Source organism: Metschnikowia bicuspidata (genome assembly GCF_001664035.1).
Source record: "Metschnikowia bicuspidata var. bicuspidata NRRL YB-4993 chromosome Unknown METBIscaffold_1, whole genome shotgun sequence".
NCBI classification, from domain to species: Eukaryota; Fungi; Ascomycota; class Pichiomycetes; order Serinales; family Metschnikowiaceae; genus Metschnikowia; species Metschnikowia bicuspidata.
Window position 1 is genome coordinate 4,794,528 of NW_017387731.1, and position 15,859 is coordinate 4,810,386.

A 15,859-nucleotide genomic window follows, 5' to 3' on the forward strand; every position below is an offset into this window, starting at 1 on the left:
GGGCCTGTCGGCGGCCTCCTCGGCGTCGTCCTCGGCGGCCTCCTCGGCGGCCTCCTCGGCGGCCTCCTCGCGGATGACCTCCGGCAGGGCCGCGGGCCGGGGCGCCCCGTTGAGCGCAATCTCAAGCGCCTTCATGGACGGCGACACCGTCATCAAGGAGGTCCTGCTGGCGGGCCGCGCGGGGCCGTTTTCGGGCGCGGATCCGGCGGCTGGGGACAGGCGCGCGGCCAAGTGCCCGCTGAGCAGCAGCAGCAGCGCCGAGCCCGGCAAGTTGGCCGACTGGCGGAGGGTGGTGATGTGGCTCGACAGCGACAGCTCGGTGAGCACCGCCGGCGACGAGTAGAAGTCGTTGTTCCAGAGCGCACGCTCGATATCGTCGTCGCCAGACATGGGAGGGGGGTCTGGCAGAGGGCACGCGGGGCTGGGGCGGGAGAGGCGGGTGGTCAGCGGGAGTGTGGCGAGCCGTGAGAGGGGGGTGGAAGGATGGAGGGAAGGTGGGACTGGCGGGTCGCGGTCTGATGCGGCGCGCGGGAGGTGTGGGCGCGGGTCGAGGAAAGCGGCGGGGCCGGGGCCACAATGGAGTGTCGCGGGGCCAGAGTTGGGAGTCGTGGGGCCAGAATTGGGAGCCGCGGGGCCCAGTCTGGACACAAATCCCGGCCTCGAGCGTCCCGCCAGCGAGGCTGTTGAAACCCCCTTTTATTTTCTGTCATGGGCTGAAAATGGCGGCACTGTGCTGGTGCTAGAACTCGGCACATCCACGCTCGCTGGCATCCGCTGCGACGCGGTGCGAATGGGTGCGAAATCGGGGGCCGACCTTTTGGCATGGAAAGACACCACAGACATGTCACTGGGATTGCAGCTGAGCACTTGTGATGTGGGTGGATCATCAAGGACATGGGCCAGGAATCGGATTTCCGGGGACCCCACAAGCCCCCTGTGCGGAGAAAGACGATGTCTGGAGTTCAGTCACGGGGCCGGGGCCTGGGACCCGCGGGGCCAGAATGAGGTGTCGCGGGGCCAGAATGAGGTGTCGCGGGGCCAGAATGAGGTGTCGCGGCGCGAGCGCGGAGTGCCGGCGCTGGGCTGGGGCCGGCTGCGCAGCGGTGGTTCTGGGCGGGCTGGTGGTTCTGGCGCCACGCCGGTGTTTTTTGGGCCTCGCCGGTGTTTTTTGGGCCTCGCCGGCCTGGCCGTCACCGCGCCGGCGGCAGCATCTGGATGCGGGGCCCGGGCCGTGTTTTAGGGAGCGTGTGGGGGAATTGCATGGGCCCCCTAATTTCTCGAGAGGCCGTCTGCTGGGCCTGGCGCCGGGCCGCGGGGTGGCGGGCGCACTGCGCCATGGGACGTGGCCCTGTGCGCGGGCCCGCAACACAGGCTGCGGATGTGCGAACATGGTTCCGGCAGTGGGCAGACTAGTGGGGCCAGGGCAGGGCCCGCAGTACAAGGGAAAGGTGGTTTCAGAAAGAAAGGAAAAGAGGGAAAGGTGGTTTCAGAAAGAAAGGAAAAGAGGGAAAGGTGGTTTCAGAAAGAAAGGAAAAGAGGGAAAGGTGGTTTCAGAAAGGAAGAAAAAAATGGTTTCTGGGGGACAGACGAGAATTCAGAAGGACAGAGGACGGAGGTGGTTTGGAAAGACAGAAGACAGAGGTGTTTTGGAAAGACAGGGCACAGAGAATTTTTTTTTTGGAAGATTCTTGATAGTATATAAAAACAATTAAACAGCCGCCAGAGAAAAACAATTGATAGAGGTAGTTTTGAAAATACAGAGCAGACCCTAATAGACAGGCAATTTGGGCACACCGAGGCAAGACAATTTGGGCACACCGAGGCAAGACAATTCCAGCACACTAAGGCAAGACAATTCCAGCAAGACCGGCCCGCTGCGGGGTTTCGGCGCCAAGGAAGTACAAATACACACGTCTCTCCAGCAATGCCCGGACCTGGACGTTCAAAAAATACATTCGGGCTACAAGACCAAACATCCCCATCTGGGGCCACTGTGGCCCCGGGTCAAGTGGCCGTGCCTGCACGGCGCCCGTTTCTGGTTGAGGGCACGCGTCGCGTCTGGAGAATTGCCCGATGCGGCTGTTTGCGCGGCCCGCCCAAAGCCACCTGGCGATGCCCTCATACCTCCGGCCTACCTGGTGGAGTGCAGGGTGAGGTGTGGCAAGCCCATATCTACTTTATTGCAATTGCACAGAGCAGGGTGCTTGCGGGTGTATTTTTCGGGGACGTTTGCAAGGAAAAAACAGGCCGGCCTTTAGATCGCGACTAGAGTCTCCCGGGTTTTAGCATGCCTCAGTCCATGACGACTAAAACACTCGCCTCGCTGGAAAAGATGGGGATGCTCTCTTATTCTCTTATTCTCTTATTCTCTTATTCTCTTATTCTCTTATTCTCTTATTCTCTTATTCTCTTATTCTCTTATTCTCTTATTCTCTTATTCTCTTATTCTCTTATTCTCTTATTCTCTTATTCTCTTATTCTCTTATTCTCTTATTCTCTTATTCTCTTATTCTCTTATTCTCTTATTCTCATTCTCTCATTCTCTCACTCTCTCACTCTCTCACATGATCGTGCACTCGCCCTTGGCACGCCCCAACCGGCCTCTCTTCTTCTTGGTGCGGGCTGGCTGTGACGCCTGCGCCAGTACCAGAGACACGCCCGTCTTGTCCATGGGACTCGTGCCGCCCACGCTGCCGTGGCGGGCAAAGCTGGACGCTTTGGGCATGGAGCCCATCGACGACATGTCCGTCGCAGTGTACTCGCGTTGCATGGAGTTGTTCATAGTCATGATGTCGTCGGACTCCGCCGTGAAGATCAGCTCGGCCGCCAGGTCCGCCACGGCGTAGGGGCCGTTGTGCATGTAGTCGGGCCGCATCACCGGGTCGAGCCCGAACTGGAGCAACGAGTTGGCCAAGTACATGTAGAACTTGATCCAGAGCACCTCCAACTCGTGGGTGAACCGCGTGCCGAAACGCTCGTGGAACGTCTGGATAAACGCCTCGCCCATCAACTCGAATTGCGCAGGCTCGATTCCCAAGATGCGCGAGTGGCGGTTGCCCAACTCCACGAGGTAGTCGTCGAGCTGGGCCAAGTTCTCGAACGAGTTGACCGCGAGCGAAAGCACGCCGGCCATGGATACCGCCTGGTGCCGGAGCAGCGGGAACTCCACCTCGAGCCCCGGGTCCATGGTGAGCAAGTTCAGGTACAACTGCGAGCAGAACATGGACGACGCGCCGAGCGCATGGCGCGGCGTGCTGGACGCGGGCTTCTCCTTGGCCTGGGCCCAGAGCGAGCCCGGGATTGGCAACGCGGAGCTGGGGCGGCCGCTTTTCTCCTCCGCCAGCTCCTCGCCAAGCATCTGGTTCCACATGTACCGCAAAAGCGAGATTTCCTTGGCTGAGAGGTCTAAGGAGACACGGTACTGCGACTTGACGTAGAGCGCCGACGCCATGGACGTGCGGCTGGCCACGCGCGTGACTTTGTAGTTGCCCCGGTAGCCCGAGTACGCGGAGCTGGCCGACAGGTTCAGCTGGTTCAGCTGCACGCGGTGCAACGGCGCATGGTCGTTCTCTGCGGCCGCGGCCGGCGCCTTGGACTGCGGCAAATGCGCCCTTCTGGGCACCATGGACGCCAATTGGCTGGGTCTGCGTGCCAGGCCCGCCGGGTTGGGCAATGGCTGCTCCTTCGGCGCGAACGGCTTGGACAAGCCGGATGCTGCGTATATGCTCATGGGTGCAAAAAGGGGTTTTGTGTTCACAAAATGGTGTCTGTCCACAAAGGCGGTCAGTGAGTAGCTGAGCTTCAATGACGGAATCGGTCTGCTGGCTGATCTGGCGGGCCGGATAGATGGATAGCAGGTGATCGGGGGAAACGGCGGATCTGGAACTATATGCTAGGTCTGCTTGGATGCGTCAGTGATCCGGTGAGAAGACTAGAGTTCAGGCCTGAAGAAAAAGCTTTCTGTGTCCAGAAGAAATGTGGTAAGGAGGGAAAAGCACAGAACACAGGAGGAACAGCCCGGCCAGATCGGCCAGCGGCCCCATGGGTTATAAGGCCTCATAGGCTGGCAGCGGTCTGTATGCATCGCGTCTTGACCAGGGCACCGTTCTCGGCCACTGTGTGCAGTGCCGGACCAGAAGGACCTCTCTGAGCCAGAGCCTAAAAGTCCTTGGTTTGTAGCCCACGCACACAGAGCAGCAGGGCGCCCTGGTCCCTCGCCAAAAATCTCATGATGTATAGCATGCGACGCAGCGCTTGTATCAGGGATTGTCCTCGCCATTTTGGCAAATTACTCAACCTGGCAGCCTTAACCGGGGCGTTGGGCTAGTCCGGCACCTGGGCGAAAATTCCTGCGACCTAAAGCCTGCGAGCAAGTTGTGCCGATGGGACTGCGACTAAAATTTGTACGTCATACCAGGTGCGCTTTATCGTCGGGCAAGCAGCGGAATGTATTGTCCCAATCCGGGTAAATTTGTTGCAGGGGCTCGTGCCATGCCTGGCCCGATGCCCTGGTCACGTGCCGCCGCCTTCAATTGTCCAGCCTCTTGTTTGGCAACGCGTCCCCAGGAAGAATGCCGCGCCTTACACCGGAATGTCTTCTGTGAGTCTTGCCTGATTTTCTCCTTATGCAGTTTACTCTTGCTTTACGAACCAAGCAAAAAAAACCGCCCTGTAGATAAGCCGGCCAACGAATTTTTTGATGATCCAGGATACCAGGCTCCCCCTTCAGACCCGCCAATCTCCGGTGCCCCTATTGGACCAAAGTTTCCAAAAAGAATCATGAAGCCTGGAAATCATGTCTTGCCAAGTTTTGCTTTTGAGCACCAAGCAGAGCATACTGTCGGTTGAGCTGTGGCATCCCGGCCAGTTCGAAATTCTCTGAAATTCTGACCAGACGGGAAAGCTTCACGTGCATATTTCCCGATCCTCACGCATAATCCTGTTTTCAACATACTGGCGGGAAAATATAGGCTGGCGACAAGAGCATGTGATCTCTTGTTACTTTTTATCAGCTTGGAAGGACCTCATCGTTCTTCACACTCCGAACTCGAGGAAAGTCTAGCGATTTCGGGGCCACCTTTCCAAAGTCGGCACACACGCCACCATCGTAAAATCTCAAATGACCTACTTTTGGTGCTTTTGGACCAGTATTCCGGATCAAGAAGCTATGTCAAGTCTTCAGATACATCAGACGGATAAAGGAGCAGAAACTGGGAGCTTGGCTACTTAAATATATGTGTGTTGTCTTCGCTAAGCCGCGACTGCGAATTGAGATCAAGAAACATCTCAATAACACGCGCGGATGGAGAGACGGTATCGATGGCTGACACTTGCTGTCTCGCAACTACAATATGAATTTATTCGAGATCTAAGGAACACCAATAAATATGTGTTACCAGCTTTCTGGATAAGGGTCAAGCATAGAAGATAAAAAATATACTACGACATGGGGCCCGCGGACTTTGTTGATTTTGCACCATGCCACATGGAGTCCGAAAGTGGCCCAGGCTTAAATTGATGTATGAGAGTCTAATTTGGAGAGGACCGGATTTGTGGAAATTGCTCATCTTGTGGAATTAATTCGATATGAGACCAAGTTTTTTCTTTCCATACAGACCAAAGCCATCTTCACCAGTACAAACGACTCGACGCCCCCACACCTATTTGCATTTGATCCTTATTTATCAGCCGTAGGATGGTCGTGCTCTATAAAGCTCCAAATTCCACCTAAGTTGCCTATGCTCTGCTGAAACGTTCTTTGTCACCTTTTGTCTTTTCTCGTGTGTTTGACCAAAGTATCATGACAGGGTAATCCCACACAATTTCTCATGTCCCAAGGAATTAAAGAATACATGAACCTGGAACAGCAAAATCATGCCACTTATTTCTCTTGCCTTGATGGGTAGGCATAGAAATAGAATGTATCAAACCGCTCATGGGTCTTCGTACAATAGTGTAAAATTAGGAGCCCTGGCTAAGATTTAAGGAATTCACAAACTTGTAGCACATGTAGTGCATTAGTCTCGGTGACATTGGCTATTTTTAAAGTAGTGATTATCTAGATATTTCCATATACGACCTTATTCAAGGAGTTTTTTTGATTTAATGGCCCATACGTGCAATCGTATTCTCTTCTTTTCATCGAGTGCATGGCGCCTAAACTCGTCATCTTGTATAATATGTGCAGGCATTGGATCTTCGTGCTTTTGCATGTAACACACCGGATTGAGAGCTGGAAAATCACCCCACATTACTTAACAGAGAAACATCCATAACTAGGTGCAAACCAAGATACTTTGTGTATTCATAGATATTTATCCGAGGCTGCAAGGTTTCGCCAAGAAGCATTGCTGGTGTATGGCCTCGGAGAGCGGCGTTTATGAGTGCTTCCCTTCGGTCTACTGCAGACAATATTGAATTAGGGAACAATTGGACAACTTCAGGTTTTCCCAGTTGCAGTGTAAAGCCGTGTCATCGCACAATATGTAAAGGGGTTCAATGATTGTTGTGAACAATTTGATTGGTCTAGACCAAGTCTTATATATTTGTGGGACGCTATCGGTCGACAAGACCACTATTAGAATTCGAAGACTACTGTCCAACTATAGACATTAATAATTAGTTTACCGTTTTGGAGGCTCGAGTCTTTTTCGCGACCGATGTCTTACGATTTAGTGGCTTTCAACGCCTACGCTTGCGTGGCTGTATGGGGCCATGGTTAATTGTCTCCAATTGGATTTCAGCCATAACTCAAGAAATACAATGTATTCTTGGAAAACAAACTTCGCAAGACGCGGAGAGAAAAAGCTCTTGTAGTTGCCCTTGGTGGCTATGGTATTGTTTATTGCCTCTTTTTCAAAACCTGCGTTTTCGGCATCCGGTCTAAGGTTTTATGTGGCTATTGAGCCTTCCTCCTTCCTTTTTGACATGACTTTGATGAGTATAAAACAATGGTGTTGATGAAACCATGACGTGTAGCTCCAAGATATCTTGAAGAGGAAGCATGCCCCACCACTGGCAAGGATACGGGAGTGCCCGTGCGGATAGTCGCTTTCACACGTCTACAAATTGTCATTCGATCGAAATGGCGCTTCATTTTTCTATACTATGAGACATGCACTACGGAGCGCTCGATGCTCCCAGGATCCAGGATCCTCAGGCCTTCTTGTACTTTGGGTACAAATTCTGGAACACGTAGACATCGCCCAATACCAAGCCCGTGGCAATGGCAGCATGGATGGCCAACACATACTTGTTCTCCGACCGGATGTGCGCACGCTCGGCGTACAAGTACCAGCCAGCAGTCGCTCCACCCGCGATCAACGCAAGTTGCGACAACACCACCGGGTTTTGGAGCTCGGCGGCAGCGCTGGACGCACAGTCGGCATTGGCTCTGGAGCTGAGCGCAGAGCTGAGCGCAGCGTATTTCTCCTTCACGTAACCCACCATCTGCGACAAGTATGGCGCGGAGTTCTTCTCGATCTCGTCGAACTCTTTCTTGATTTGCTTGGCCTGTTTTTTGCTGGCCTTGGCGGCGTCGGCGGCCACGCGCTCGACTTCGCGGGCGGCTTCATGGCGCTGCTTCTCGAACTCCTCGGCGTCCAAAGTCTCAACGGAGCCTTGTGGCTCCGATGTTCTTTCGAGCTTTGCGGGCTCCGGGATCTTCTCGATATTGGCGGGGCCAGAGGATGCGGCGGCTTCGGCGTATGACATGGTGCAGGGAATTGGTCTGTGGTGAGGACGAATAGATAGTTCTTTTTTCAGATGTGTGGAAAAAGTAATGTGGAAAAAGATGTGGTGGTGGTGTTATGCCAGGGCCAACTGCAGCTAATTTAACACTGGGGGTGGTGCGTGCTAAGCAAGCTCCCCTGGCCACGCCCCGGATTCCTGCTTTGCTGTCCTGCAGATAGGCGCACCGCACCGAACACCCTCCCGCTTCCACGTGACGAACGTTGCTGTGGCCTTTGGCGTCGTGTGCGCTTAGCGCCCGCCCCAAACAGAGATCCAGTCCGGTGGTTTTTCTGGATTCTGCCCCCTTTTCCCGACAGCTACAGACCGGGGCCCGGCGGTTAACAGAAGGCGCCAAAAGAACCCCTAGTCACGTGGCCGAGTTGTGGCGAGACAAACGCCATGTATACACTCATCACTCTCGTTGCTCACAATCGGGGGGCTCACAACCACAGACTCGTCTGCTGCGATTGCTCCGCGGGTGGTGAGCCGCCAGCCCGGGATCACCCGGCTGCCTGCATGCAGTGGTGCGCCGAGGGCTTGAGCCCTAAGCAGTGCCGGCGCACGAGCGCGGCCGCGCGATGCCAGTGGACAGGCGCGAAGAAAAAAAATCGTGCCTGGCGAATAGTGCCTACTCTGTTCCTCAGTTTTATCGATCGAAAACCAACCCCCCGGCTTTCCACGTAACATTCCGATAAACACAGCAGACATGTCCGCCCCAGCCCAAGCAGCTCCAAAGAGAGAATTCGGCAGAAAGCCAAGAGGCCCAAAGAGAGGTAGAAGAGATGACGAGAAGGCCTGGGTCCCAGTCACCAAGCTCGGTAGATTGGTAGCTGCCGGCAAGATCTCCTCCATCGAGGAGATCTACTTGCACTCTTTGCCAGTCAAGGAGTACCAGGTCATCGACGCCTTGCTCCCAGAGTTGAAGGACGAGGTCATGAAGATCAGATCTGTCCAAAAGCAGACCAGAGCCGGTCAAAGAACCAGAATGAAGGCTGTTGTCATCATTGGTGACTCCAACGGTCACGTTGGTTTGGGTATCAAGACCGCCAAGGAGGTTGCCTCTGCCATCAAGGCCGCCATCATCATCGCCAAGTTGTCCATCATCCCAATCAGAAGAGGTTACTGGGGTTCCAACTTGGGTGAGCCTCACTCCTTGCCATGTAAGGTCACCGGTAAGTGTGGTTCCGTCTCCGTGAGATTGATCCCAGCTGCCAGAGGTAAGGGTATCATTGCTTCCCCAGTCGTCAAGAAGTTGATGCAATTGGCTGGTGTTGAGGATGTCTACACTTCTTCTTCCGGTTCCACCAGAACTACCGAGAACACCTTGAAGGCTGCCTTCATTGCCATCGGTAACACCTACGGTTTCTTGACCCCTAACTTGTGGGACGTCAAGCCATTGGGCGCTTCTCCATTGGACACCTACGCCGAGGAGGCCAAGGGCTCCAAGAGAAGATACTAAACTACTTGTCTGTATGTTGACCTGATCAATACACTCCTGTAATATCTTTGAACATTGCACTGTAGGTTCGATGTGGATGAGCGTGGCCGTCTGCGTAAGCATGTGGCACGGGCCACTTCAGAACACGCGAAGTCAGATTGTCGTTAATCTTGGTACGTATTGTTTTGTCGTAGATGGGTCTTTTTTCGATCATGATCAATTGGTGCTTTTTAGGTGTTCGATAGTAGTTCGTTCAAATCGTTAGGTGTTCGTTAAAATCGTTGTTCGTTAGAATCGTTAGGTGTTCGTTAGAATCGTTAGGATAGAGAATCGTTAGGATAGAGAATCGTTAGGTGTTTGTCAGAGAATCGTTAGGTGTTCGTTAGAAAATCGTTAGGTCTTGTTGAAGAATCGTTAGATGTTCGTTACAGTTCTTTGGGTCTTCGCTAGGTGCTCGTGGGGTGTTTGCTAGGGTGTGTGAGGCATGCGCTGAGTGTTTGTTCGGCTGGCATGGTCTTCATGGCCAGGTTATAGGCATGTGGACAGCGTCCTTGGATCCTCACCATCAGGTCAAAAGTGGCTATCCGAAGCATATTGCGAGAACCAGGAAATGGACTGGCCCCATGATGGACGTGCCGATAGATTGATCCCGGCCGTTATTGAGCCACGAGTTTTGCTTTTGCTTTTTCTTTTTTGTTTTTTTTTTGTTTTTTTTTTTAATTTTTTTGTCAAATATATAAAAGTGGGAGCCTCAGATCTGCGTTGCCTGCTCCATCACTTGGTCTTCGGCAACGGCGAAAGGACGCTGCATGGTGGGCTGGCCAGGGTGGCCGGCGAAAAGCGCCTTTTCCCTGCCGTCGGGGTGCCGGAAGTAGCAGGGCTTGTTCTTGCAGTCGTCGCCGAAGCGGCAGTCCTCGTCGATCGGGTGGTTGAACGTGCAATCCATGCGCGTGCAGTTGTAGCCGGCGCGGCACGCGACCAGCGACGTGGCATGTCTCTTGGGACACAGCTGGTTGGTGCAGCTGAGGCCGAACTTGCACTGTTCCAAGGTGGTGGGCGTACGCTTGGTATACTTGTTGTATGCGGGCTGGGAGGCGAACTTGGGCACCACGGGCCGAGGGGCCGGGGCCGGGGCCGGGGCCGGGGCCTGGTAGTTGGGCGACGAGTGCGCGTACTCGCAGGCAGGGTTCAGACAGGCCTTGTTCTCGCGGCACCACTTCTGGATGATGACCTTGGCGTCCTGGTTGGCGGGCGTCGGGTGGCCGAACGGGCACAACTCCTTGGAGCAGAGGATGCCGTACTTGCACAAGGTCACCTGCGGCGCGAACTTCTGGTTCTTGCGGTCCAAGAACTGCTGCTTGGTCTTCTCCAACTCCTGCATCAACGCGCCGTCCTCGGCCGGGTGCAAGTAGTCGCAGGTGCCGGGCGCGTTGGGGCAGTTCGGGTACGCGAAGCACTTCTTGGTGGGGTGCGCCTGCGCACACTCCCGGTTGCGGCAGTGCGGGAAGTCCGCGCAGCGGCCCTTGGGCGGCCGCGGCGTGAACGGCTGCATGTTGACGGAGTCCGCGGGCGCCAAGGCCAACGCCCGCTGGAGGTTGGCGGCGCTCTGCATGCCAAAGCTTTTCTTCGGCGTCTTGCTGCTGCCGCTGACGTAGTCCTTGCTGACGCCGCTGCCGCGGCCGGGCGCGCGGCCGCCGGCCTTGGCCACGCCGCCGCTGCGCCTGGCGTCCGTGGTCTGCTTGCTGAAGTTCACGTGCGCGTCCTTCTTGGCCTGGCCCTGGGGGCCCGAGGGGAACTGCGGCGCGGGCTGCGGCGCGGGGAACGCGCTGGCCGCGGGGCCCGTGGGCAAGGCGAACGGCGCCGGTGCCGGCGCCACGGGCTGGAAGGGGTTGCTGGCCAGCGGCGGCGGGAACACGGCCGGCTGTTCCGCGGCGGGCTGCGGCTGGGACTGGTGCGGTGCGGGCGGCTGGAACGGCTGTGCGGGCGGCTGCTGCGGCGGCTGCTGCGGCTGCTGAGGGGGCGCCTGGAACATCTGCTGCTGGAGCAGCTCCAAGCGGCCGATCTCCTCGAATACGCGGCCGATGAACGTCTCGTCGATGGGGATGTTCACGACCTCCTTGACCTCGGCGCAGATGTCGCTGGCGGTCCTGTTCTGGCCGATCATCATGTTGATGTAGTCGGCGGTGTCCTGCGCGTCGTCGGGGATGTTGAACGTGGCCGTCAACTCGTTGACGAGGAGTGGCGTGAGCTGCTTGGCCACGGGGCCCTCGGGGTCGTAGGGCATGGTGGCGGCGGGCGGGATGGGCGAGTTTTTTCGGCGGGAAAAAGACAGGGGGGACGTGGCGCGGGGCAGAGGCGCGGGGCGGGGTTTGCGGGGCGGGTTTCGGGCGGCCTCGGCGTGTTTGGGGGGTGGTCTGCGTGGGCGGCTGGGGTGTTGTGGGTGCAATGGGAGGCGCTGCGTGGGTTTTTGCCGGGCAGGCGCGGCGGGTGGTGCGCGCACGACCGCGCCCGTCACGTGACTCTCATTACGTGCCTTGTATCACGTACCTTGTATCACGTGCCCCGCGTCGTGCGCGCGGCCCGCCCTGCGCAGCGATCGCCAACCATCAAACCACCCTTCCACCACACCACCAAACCCATCCTCCACCCGAATCCATCATGTCGGTCAATATCTTTGGTGACCAGGCCACCGAGGAGCGCGCGGAAAACGCGCGCATGTCCGCGTTCGTCGGCGCCATCGCCGTGGGCGACTTGGTCAAGACCACCTTGGGGCCCAAGGGCATGGACAAGCTCTTGCAGTCCAGTCTGGACGCCGACAGGGCGCTCGTGACCAACGACGGCGCCACCATCTTAAAGGCCATCCCCTTGGACAACCCGGCGGCCAAAGTTTTGGTGAACATTGCCAAGGTGCAGGACGACGAGGTGGGCGACGGCACCACGTCCGTCACCGTGTTGGGCGCCGAGCTTTTGCGCGAGGCCGAGAAGTTGGTGGACATGAAGATCCACCCGCAGACCATCATCGAGGGCTACCGCCTCGCGCGCGACACGGCCGTGCAGGCGTTGGACCGCGTGGCCGTGGACAACTCCACGGACAAGGCGCGGTTCCGGGCGGACTTGGTCAACATCGCCAAGACCACGCTCTCGCTGAAGATCTTGTCCCAGGACAAGGACCAGTTTGCGGAGTTGGCCGTGGACGCGGTGTTGCGCTTGAACGGCTCCACCAACTTGAGCAACATCAAGATCCTCAAGCAGGCCGGGGGCAAGATGGCCGACTCGTACTTGGACGAGGGCTACATCTTGCAGAAGAAGTTTGGCATCAACCAGCCCAAGAAGATCTGCAACGCGCGCATCTTGATCGCCAACACGTCGCTCGACACGGACAAGGTCAAGATCTTCGGCGCCAAGTTCAAGGTCGACTCGACCCTGAAGTTGGCCGACTTGGAGAAGGCCGAGAAGCTCAAGATGAAGGCCAAGGTCGACAAGATCAAGAAGTTCGGCATCAACGTGTTCATCAACAGGCAGCTCATCTACGACTACCCGGAGCAGCTCTTCTCCGACGCCAAGATCAACTCCATCGAGCACGCGGACTTCGACGGCATCGAGCGCTTGGCCCTTGTCTTGGGCGGCGAGGTCGCGTCCACCTTCGAGAACCCGGACCTGGTCCGCTTGGGCTCCTGCGACTCCATCGAGGAGATCCTCATTGGCGAGGACTCGTTCTTGAAGTTCTCCGGCGTGGCTGCCGGCGAGGCGTGCACCATCGTGTTGCGCGGCGCCACCGAACAGGGCTTGGACGAGGCCGAGCGCTCTTTGCACGACGCCTTGTCGGTGTTGTCCCAGACCACCAGAGAAACCCGCACCGTGTTGGGGGGCGGCTGCTCGGAGATGGTCATGTCCAAGGCCGTGGACCAGGCTGCGGCCAACGAAACGGGCAAGAAGTCGCTTGCCATCGAGGCCTTTGGAAGAGCGTTGAGGGCCTTGCCCACCATCTTGGCCGACAATGCCGGCTTCGACTCGAGCGAATTGGTTGCCAAGTTGAGGTCCGCCATCTACAACGGCATGACCACGTCCGGCTTGGATTTGAACGAGGGCAAGGTTGCCGACATGAGGGACATGGGCATTGTCGAGTCGTACAAGTTGAAGCGCGCCGTGGTCTCGTCTGCGTCGGAGGCCGCCGAGGTCTTGTTGAGAGTTGACAACATCCTCCGTGCGAAGCCGAGGACCGCCGGCAGAAACCAGTAAGCTCGTCGTCTCCCTTCATCTGCAATGATGGCTGAAGCTTGGACGCAGCGCCACCCCGGCACGCTTCTCTTGTACAGTATAAAGGTTTTTGAAGTAGAAAGTAATAAATGAAACACAGCGTGCTGAGTCTTGTGTCTTTGTGAATGTCTTCTTGAATGTCTTTGTATTTGTCTTCGTGAATGTCTTTGTATTTGTCTTTGTATTTGTCTTCGTGAATGTCTTTGTATTTGTCTTCGTAATTGTCTTCGTAATTGTCTTCGTAATTGTCTTCGTGAATGTCTTCGTGAATGTCTTCGTAATTGTCTTCGTGAATATCTTCGTGAATGTCTTCGTGAATGTCTTCGTGAATGTCTTCGTGATTGTCTTTGGAATTGAGTCTTGGCACTGTCTGAAGGCCTTTTATATATATTATTTGCATAGCTTTGCTCCTTCTATCAGATGATTCTAGCAAAAAAGAGCCACATTAAGCATCGGTATAACATTGGGTCCGTACCTGAATTCTTGCAAAATCGAGGATTGCGTCTCCGCACAACATTTAGTCTACCTGTAGCATACAGCCTTCGTACAACATTGACTATATACTGCGTCAAACCTATGGTCTCAATCTTCTGGGGTCTCTTGGGAATAGCGAGGCACGACGGATGTTCTTCAAGTCCAAGTAGAACATCAACACTCTCTCCAAACCAATACCACCACCGGCATGTGGGGCACAGCCGTAGGTGAAAGCGTCGACGTAGTCGTTGATACCTTCCTGCGTGTGGTCGACACCATGAGCAGCCATTCTCTCCTTCAACAACTCGGGGTCGTGGATACGCTGAGCTCCCGACAAAATCTCCTCGCCTCTCATGAAGAAGTCGTAAGAGTTGGAGTATCTTGGGTCCTCGGGGCATGGCATGGTGTAGAAAGGTCTGATGGCCAATGGGAACTTGTCCAAGATGTAGAAGTCAGTGTCGTACTTGTCTCTGACCAACTTACCCAAGATCTTCTCATTCTCGGTGGACAAGTCCTCGAAGTCATCGACATCCTTGCCGGCCTCTCTCAACATGGCGATACCTTCCTTGAAATGCAATCTGACCATCTTGCCGTCGGCGGGCAACTTGAACTCCTCGACGGGGAACTGCTTTCTGACAGTGTTGATTTCGTCAGCGTATCTCGTCTTCAACTCGGAGAAAATGAAGATGAACAAGTCCTGCAAGACTTCCATGACCTCGTCGTAGTGCTCCTCGAAGGCCATTTCCAAGTCCAAACCCACGAACTCGGTCATGTGACGGTGTGTGTTGGAGTTTTCGGCTCTGAACACGGGGGCAATCTCAAACACCTTCTCGAAGTCGGCCGCAATCAATTGCTGCTTGTAGAACTGTGGGGACTGCGCCAAGAACGCAGATCTCTTAAAGTACGAGATCTCGAAGACGTTGGAGCCACCTTCGGAGGCAGCGCCGAGAATCTTCGGGGTGTGGATCTCGGTGAATTTCTTGTTCGACAAGAACTCTCTGAACAACGCGGAAATACCGTGCTGGATTCTGAAGATGGCCTGGTTGGTGGGGGTTCTCAAGTCAATGACACGGGCGTCCAATCTGGTGTCCAAGTTGACCACAGGCAAGCCAGCGGCCTCGGCTTCGGCGTCGGATCTGGAGGCGTCCTCGATCAACATGGGCAACTGCTCAGGGGTCTCCTGGATGGTGTAGATCTTGGTCACGTGTATCTCGGCGTCTTGCACGGTGGCAGACTTGATGGGCTCATCAACCTTTCTCACCACTCCATGCACCAACACAATCGACTCCAAGTTGATGGAGCCGGCCCACTTGACCATTTGCTTGGAGATCGACTCGCCATTGGCCTTGATGAGGCCCTGGACCAAGTGTTGTTGCTGTCTGAAAGTCAAAAACGCCATGGTGGCTCCCTGCTGTCTGGAGTTGTGTGCTCTGGCTCTGAACACAATCTCCTCGCCGTCGTTGGCGGCAGACAAGGATGAGAGGTTGGTTCTCACAAGCCCGTCTTTGCTCGACGAGTTGATCAAGGGCAACTTGCCGTAGTTGGCCTTGGCAGGATCGTTAGCGGCCTGTGCTTCTTTCTCGGCCTTTTCCTTGGCCAACTGTGCCTCTCTTTCGGCCTTTTTGCGTGCCTTCTCCTTCTCCTTCTCCAACTTCTTCAAGGCCTTTTTCGACAAAGGTTGGCCGTCCTCGCCCAAAATGACCTCTTCGGCTGGGGCGGCGGTTTCCTTGATTGAAGGCTCGTTAACTTGCTTGGCTTCTTCACTGGACATTACGGAGATAAATGTGCGTGAAAACGGTGGTTCTGAGAATCTGCTGGTGGCCCCACAATCGAAAATTAAAATTTTGTTGTAGCAGCTGCCGGTGCGCTTTCTTTATGCCGTCCCTCGTGAGTCAAAGACTGGTTATGGCCAACGGCATGTCATACCAGCTGCAGTTTGCAGACCCATTTCCGGAGAGC

At 55.6% G+C, this 15,859-nt stretch overlaps 7 protein-coding genes across 7 annotated transcripts in view; 2 read left to right on the forward strand and 5 right to left on the reverse strand.

The window, feature by feature from the left end:
- Positions 1-478, reverse strand: part of BNI4 (Bni4p) — a 4,220-nt gene extending 3,742 nt beyond the window's left edge. The window contains exon 1 of the mRNA XM_018854305.1: positions 16-478. Coding sequence (XP_018714805.1) covers positions 16-390 — 375 coding nt within the window. The 5' untranslated portion in view covers positions 391-478. The remainder of the gene's footprint in view (positions 1-15) is intronic.
- Positions 479-2,605: 2,127 nt separating this feature from the next.
- Positions 2,606-3,514, reverse strand: METBIDRAFT_14195 (uncharacterized protein; the record flags this gene model as incomplete). The annotated part of the gene is made up of 1 exon (XM_018854486.1): positions 2,606-3,514. A coding segment is annotated over one exon (909 nt), but the record flags the coding sequence as incomplete, so codon positions are not given.
- Positions 3,515-7,155: 3,641 nt separating this feature from the next.
- On the reverse strand, positions 7,156-7,713 carry METBIDRAFT_37495 (uncharacterized protein; the record flags this gene model as incomplete). Its single annotated transcript, XM_018856878.1, has 1 exon — positions 7,156-7,713. One exon carries the CDS (start codon positions 7,711-7,713, stop codon positions 7,156-7,158), a length of 558 nt encoding a protein of 185 aa, XP_018714807.1.
- A 709-nt stretch (positions 7,714-8,422) lies between these two features.
- On the forward strand, positions 8,423-9,532 carry RPS21 (40S ribosomal protein uS5). The gene has a single exon (XM_018855670.1). It carries the CDS (start codon positions 8,438-8,440, stop codon positions 9,188-9,190), a length of 753 nt encoding a protein of 250 aa, XP_018714808.1. The 5' UTR covers positions 8,423-8,437; the 3' UTR covers positions 9,191-9,532.
- Positions 9,533-9,867: 335 nt separating this feature from the next.
- METBIDRAFT_30630 (mRNA-binding protein) lies at positions 9,868-11,563 on the reverse strand. The gene has a single exon (XM_018855671.1). The coding sequence runs from the start codon at positions 11,451-11,453 to the stop codon at positions 9,921-9,923; it is 1,533 nt and encodes a 510-aa protein (XP_018714809.1). The 5' UTR covers positions 11,454-11,563; the 3' UTR covers positions 9,868-9,920.
- A 264-nt stretch (positions 11,564-11,827) lies between these two features.
- CCT2 (chaperonin-containing T-complex subunit) lies at positions 11,828-13,544 on the forward strand (the record flags this gene model as incomplete). Its single annotated transcript, XM_018858289.1, has 1 exon — positions 11,828-13,544. The coding sequence occupies one exon, from the start codon at positions 11,828-11,830 to the stop codon at positions 13,406-13,408; it is 1,581 nt and encodes a 526-aa protein (XP_018714810.1). The 3' UTR covers positions 13,409-13,544.
- Positions 13,545-13,757: 213 nt separating this feature from the next.
- Positions 13,758-15,688, reverse strand: DPS1-1 (aspartate--tRNA ligase). The gene has a single exon (XM_018855672.1). It carries the CDS (start codon positions 15,669-15,671, stop codon positions 14,001-14,003), a length of 1,671 nt encoding a protein of 556 aa, XP_018714811.1. The 5' UTR covers positions 15,672-15,688; the 3' UTR covers positions 13,758-14,000.
- Positions 15,689-15,859: the final 171 nt, after the last annotated feature.